Below are 6368 nucleotides of genomic sequence, written 5' to 3'. Positions count from 1 at the left end.
CTGCTCCACTGCACTTTTTCATAATGCAAGGGATTGGACTTCAAAAGTAAGCAGGTGTTGAAGGAAAAATTGCAAAGGCAAAGAAATCATGTTAGTTTTTTCTGAAATACTGCCCAATTAAAATGCTGGCTATTCATGTAAAATACATTTGCAGCAAGGTACTTCAAAATGGCTTATCAACACTTGCTTTGGGGAGCACTGCCTCCAAGGTAGCACAAAATGTGAAACTAGCAATGGAAAATCACTATGCCTTTAAAAAAAAAACCAAAGCAATTACTTCTTGCCCTAAGGAAGGGTGTGCCTGTCACTGGGTTGTGTAAGGGGAAGTGGGAACACTGTACTATTAACATTCATGATAAACTGCACAGTTAATCATCATCCAGCTAGTCCCTGATTTCTCTCCTTTTCATTCTGGAGTAGAGGGGTGGTGGTTAGAGGGTTTGTCATTGGAGGGAAAGGGAAATTGAATATTTAATGTGGCTTTCTTTATGACAAGGCACTAACATGACTCCCGTCTGTATTTAAATGCTGTCCCCAGGTTACGACTATGGCTATGTCTGCGTGGAGTTTTCACTCTTGGAAGAGGCCATCGGATGCATGGAAGCCAACCAGGTTGCTTTAAACTTCGGTCAATGCTGCTAGAAGATTTTTAAAATTTTTTTTGGTGGGGTGGTGGAGAGCCAATGAGGTTTTTTTGAACCATTCAAAGGAAGATCTGTTCTTGTATAATACACAACACTGCGGTTTAAATGTTGTTTCCAGAAACTGGTAAAAGGCTTAGAAATGCCAGTGTGAAAGAGCTGCTGGACACCAAATGGTCTGCCCTCTTCCCTAGCGTATGTTGGCACACTGGCTAGAGTCAGAGGCTGGTGGCTGGCAGACTCCTAATGCAGGTTTTGGCCCTGATGCTTTTGTACTCACACTGAAATCCAGTTGGAAAGATCTCTGCTAGCATTAAATGCCTCCCCTGGCTGCGCGTGCACGCACACACACACACATACACATGTGACTGTAGGTGAGGCCTCTGGTATGCAGCTCTGAGTCAACTACGACTTGTACGCTCCACTTTTCTATATGCCTTGTGTATGAGAGAGATTCTTAATTGTGCGTCTCCTCCATATCTATCCTGTCCTTTGGCAAGCTGGAGCTGCAAACATGAGGACTACCCTAGTGCTGTTGCACCTGGTAAATCTGAACATTTCCAGCCCTTAAAAGTGCAAAATGGCTTAAATCCCCCATGAATGAGTACCCAACGGGAGCCTTTACTCTGACCTGGTATTTGAGGCTAGAGCTATTGTCCACCATACAAGAGCAAGATGCATAAAATTTGTTAGGTAAAACATAGATTCCCATCTCGCACCACCCTCCCTGTGCCTTGGAACTGCAGGTGATGGATCACTCAAGAAAAACCACTGAACTATTGATCCCCCTTCCTTCACTACATCCCTTAAGTCTCCTCTCTGCTGCTGTCTTCCTCCTAATTTGCCTGGGTAAGAATCCATATCAATTATCTAAAGCCTTTTTACCCGAATCCCAAGTCTCGCTGTCATGGGAGGAGAGTCATGAGTCAGATTCAAAGCTGTGCGTCTGGAAAAATGTACTTACAGTTAATGAGTCTTCACAGCTGGGGTTTCAAAGGTCCCACTAAGCGCTCGCATTTGCCTCTATTTTCAGTTACAGAGGTATTGCAACTTACAAAAATGTTTTACAGAAATAATTCTGTTGCTGCGAAAGAGCCTGGTGCGTTCCCACTAGGGTGGTGGTGGGGAGCACAGAGAGAGAAGGCTCCAGAATTAATTATTACTTTTACTACCAGTGACAACTTTTATTTCCCCTTCAGTGTTGCTACAATTCCTAATTTATTTTGTTGTCACTGGGGAATCTGTAATTATGTATGACACTCCTTTTAACCGAAGGCCTCTCCATATTCTCTCCCCAATTCTGCTCACATGAAATAATGTCTCCCTACGCGAGAGCAATTCCCAAATACCTGGGAATTTGAGAATTCCTCTTTTTCCTGTTGTTGATGCCTGCTCTGCCCCTTCTCCCATTTGGACCATCCCTGCATACTTGGACAGGTGTTTGACTTGATCAGATTTGGTCCACTGCTACAGCAAAGAGCCTATAAGCACCAGTCCTTAAATTGAACTGAGTGCCTAGAGGCGCCCAGTAAATCACTGTATACACATGCGTGTGCTCCCGTCTGACTGACGTTCAGCTGCTGCTTACATTGACCCTCCCCAGCAGCAGTTACAGCAGGCCTTCAGGCCGGGTAATTTTTTACCGTGTTTCCCTTCCAACATTCAGGAAGGGTGCTGCCAGAACCCCGCTAGTGGTGGGGGTAACGGTCCCAGCTGTCCACCCTACCTGGGACACGTTAAAAACAGATAGGGTATGAAGTCTTCCAGTTCTCCTTCCTGCTATATTCTCTGTGTTTGGAGAGGAAACCTGGAAGATGGAGTGCTTGGAGGGGATCATCTCCAAAATCTGCATGTTCCAGTCTTCACTGTGTTTTAGTAGAGCTACAGTAGTTTGTAATTAGTGAAGCAAGAAATGTGCTTTCTTTGCTTAGGGTGACCCAAGCTATATGAATTTGGTCAGGAGAGTTGTAACCTCTAGATTGCCCCAGATAGGTTAACTTCTCTATGTTGTTCTTGATTGAACATGAAAAAGAAAGGCCTTGTAATTATTGAAATTTTTTTTTAATAAAAGAGAGAAGTAGTAAGATTTGTATCTGACCTGCTGCAAGGGAGGGACCTTGTAAAAGCCAAACAGAGATATTCAGAAAGGGAGTTATGCAATTCAGTTGTCCTTAGACAATGGATATCCCTTTTTAATATCTTCCAGGGTAGAGTTGTAAGATCATCTCCTTAGACTGGGAATTAATCTGCATTTCTACAAGCTGCAAAAACCAAAACCTGTGTTAGCTAGGACTTAGATTCTTTGGTAGTTCAGTTATTTTCGGAAAGTTATCAGCTATCCCTGTCAAATTCAGTTGCTTGTGAGAGCATAAATAGCAAAACAGTGTCAGCCCACAGTGACATCCTAGCGCCTCACTAGTCAACCTGCCTCTTTCTCAGTTATCTGTAGGCTAGGAATAAATAGCTTTTGCAGAGACAGCGTTTTTGGTGCTGTTTAATGCCTGTTTAACTGCCCCTGCCTAAAGAACAATTTGCTACATGCCTATATTGTATAATTCCTGTATTGTGAAATCCTTTTATTTTACTCAGCACAGACCAACACTCGATTAAGATCATTCCCAAATTTGCTAACTGCAGATTTACCAGGTCCAACTCCCTCCATTCAGTAAGTCTAGCATGTGTATGTGACTGCCGAGATTTGAGGGGGCTTTCTATTAAGTACATCGTGATAAGGAAACGTCCATCTTCTATGTTGCCCTAATTTTGTAGGGGATTTTCATTCCACTTGTATTAATTGCCTCAGCTAACATAACAGAAATACCCCCCTTATTAATTGCTTTGCCTTGTTGATTGTTGCGTTGGCAATTTATTACAGCTAAAGGGTCCCATCTAACGTATGTGAAACGCGATGGATTGCCGTTGTTGCTAGTGCAGACGTGTTGGGCGGCAGGTTTGGCTGAGCAAAGCGCTGGCTGCCAGCTCTCCTGCTGTCTTTGGAGGCCCTTTGCCCCGGTAGGGCAGATGGGCTGTTGAGTTGTTTTGCAGAACCCGAGTGCAGCCCTTGTTGCAGCCAGATGGTTGTGATGCTCCTGTTGGTCCTTTGTTACAAGTTGGCTGTCGTTTGACTTTTGTGAGAGGAGACCTCTTTTCTGTCTGTGATGAGCTGCTTTTCCTTTGGGGAGGCACAAGTACTTTGAATGGAAAATGGGGCTTCTGTCTGATAAGTCACATGGTTTCTCCTAAATAATCTGTCCCTCCTTTATTCTCATTTTGAAAGGTTGTAGTGTGGTGTGGCATTTATCCTACTGCATTTTCTTTGCATTAAGGGTTGGTGTAGTCCATGGTGTGGTAGTGTTCCTGTCTTGGGGCACCGTTTTGGCTTCTTGGGAGACAACTTTGGGAATACATCCCATGGCTCTTGTTCTCCATATGCATTGGGATCCCGTTGAGTACCTGAATTCTCTCTTGCATTCCTCCTTCATCTGTGGAAGAAACACACATAATAAGCTTGTTATTGGGTGCAAGAAAAGCAGGCGGGAAATGAAGTACCCTTTGTGTACTGTCGCGTATCATAAAGGAAGGTGAAGGAGGAGAAATGGAGAGATCCTGTCTCTGCTGCCTGGATATTTTACTGTTCTAGCTGAGGTGTGGAGCTGGTTGTTACACATGTGGAAGCAGAAGCAGTTTTTTTTAAGCTTAGGAGCAAATTATTAGTCTTGACTGACTACGTAGTATTGTCTCCAAATCCTCTCAGGCCTCAAACTTAGCAACACTGGCAGCATGAATATTTCCTAGCTTTTGTTGCTAGTAACTAACGTCTTTGTAATCCTTTCCTCCTGTTTCTTAAGTAAGAGGGCAAAAATGGAAGAGCTATAGCGTGAACTTTTAAAAAAACATACTCTGTAGATTATTGTGGAGGTCTCCAGGCGTGTGCTGGGGCGGTCATTCCAAGACTTGCTCTTGTGCCTTCCTGCACCTGAGACCAGCGCATTTCAGAGAGCGGTTTCCCCTGCAGTGCTGTGCAGTCCTGGTTGAGCTTGCCGAGCACAGCGATACCTCCATTCCCTGCTTGTTTCTTGCCGGAGAGAATAAGAGGGATTCTTCCTGGATTTTATGGGTGCTCACTTTACTTGAGCACGTCCCACCACTGTGCAACTGGAAGCATCAGCTGTGCATTTCTCCTGCTCTGAGCCCGTCCCCTTTTATCCGTTCACTGTAGTGCTTTTCTGCATTTAGTGTGAACATAGCTTCTGGTACAGATCAGACTTCACAGGCTTTTCACTGTAGCTGTTGGTGTTAAAATTCACAAGATGCTGTGACAAGCAGGCGAAGCCTAGGACTTTCTGTCCTGAAAACATTTGCAGTAACCGGTCACAACTCTTTGTGGCTTCCCAGTTAAATACTGAAGGAGCTTGTGGTTATCCTAAGAATGCATCTGCTCTGGTGACCTGTAGCCTTGGAGTATTTATTGAAGCCTGTGGTGCAAGGAGTGTGTTGCAATTTGTGAGAGAAAATGTGTCCAAACATCAAAAATAATTGTTTTCCTTTTGGTAGGATATGCCGAGTTGTGGAGTCTGGCATTTTTTTCTAGAATCTGCAAAATGCCCCCTGTAATGGCAGATGACACCCGCCTCAAGTGTATTTTCACGGGCTGTCTGGTATCCATCATTTACTCACTTGACAATGCCACTCCATCTCTTTAGCTTTAACCTGCGGTTGAGGGTGGTGGTGACAATTGAGTGTGTCCATAAATACACTGAAATCTGTTTGCATGTTAGGCTAAGAGTGCTGCAGAGGGCCTTGCTTTTGATATGTCCTTCTTGGATTATCAGCTGACATTATCTTCTGCTTTTCTTGTTGTATATTAGGTATGTGGATTTTGCTTGGGTTGTATCATTTGCACACATCTTTTTTTTTCCCTATTAAGCCTGTCCTGCTTTTGACTGTGTGGATTTCTAGAATTACCTTTTGGAGTCTTCCACTTTGAGTGTGTGTATAGAGAGGGAAAAGGCTTGTTTAACTAGGCAGTGTTTCTTCTATAGACATCCTAATGATTTGGGAAACATGCACATTATGGAGTAATTTTTATGATCCAAGTGACCTATGGAAAGTTCTCTCCGTAGGCTACCTTGTAATCAGATGAGTGGATTTTCAGGCAGCAGAGCTGATTTGGGGTTTTTTTGTGTGTCTGATTCAGTGTGTGACCTTGTCACGAGCTCACACTGGTCTTACATCACTGAGGCTTGACATGTTGAGTCAATCGTTTGTTCATTCCTACTTGTGTCTCACTAATCACTGCATCATACCGTCATTTAATTGGAGTCGTAAGCCTCTGAGATCAGTACGGAAGTCTGCAGTGGGAGGCTGCTGGTGCTGGGCAGAGGCTTGCCTGTAACTAAGCAGTCGGATCTGCCTGCGATGACCTGTGACAGGGCTGGGTGCGTGGGTGTACACATGTATATCCTGCAGTGATGTTGTGATAAATGCACTGTCTGCTTTTCTGTTTGGAAGGACTGACTTAATCTCTGTGTGCTACAGAGACCTTCCTTGTGCAGAGAAGGGTGTCTTTTGTTGTAAAATGTAACTGCCAAAAAATTCTGGTACTGAAAATACTTCTCTGGACCTTCTTCTCTTCTGTCATCTCAACATCTTCTGTCATCTCAACTGTTCAAGCTGTGCGAATCCTCTTAGTCTCTCTTCCTTTGGCACAGGAGGTCCTAAGAGATC

General features: G+C 44.0%; 1 protein-coding gene across 1 annotated transcript in view; it reads left to right on the top strand.

Annotated features, from left to right (window-relative positions):
* Positions 1 to 6368, top strand: part of RBM6 (RNA binding motif protein 6) — a 55703-nt gene that overhangs the window by 17758 nt on the left and 31577 nt on the right. Inside the window, exon 5 of the mRNA XM_009321833.1 lies at positions 539 to 612. Coding sequence (XP_009320108.1) covers positions 539 to 612 — 74 coding nt within the window. The remainder of the gene's footprint in view (positions 1 to 538; positions 613 to 6368) is intronic.

This window comes from Pygoscelis adeliae, unplaced genomic scaffold (genome assembly GCF_000699105.1).
Source record: "Pygoscelis adeliae isolate BGI_AS28 unplaced genomic scaffold, ASM69910v1 Scaffold94, whole genome shotgun sequence".
NCBI classification, from domain to species: Eukaryota; Metazoa; Chordata; class Aves; order Sphenisciformes; family Spheniscidae; genus Pygoscelis; species Pygoscelis adeliae.
This window is presented reverse-complemented; position numbering and strand designations above follow the sequence as displayed.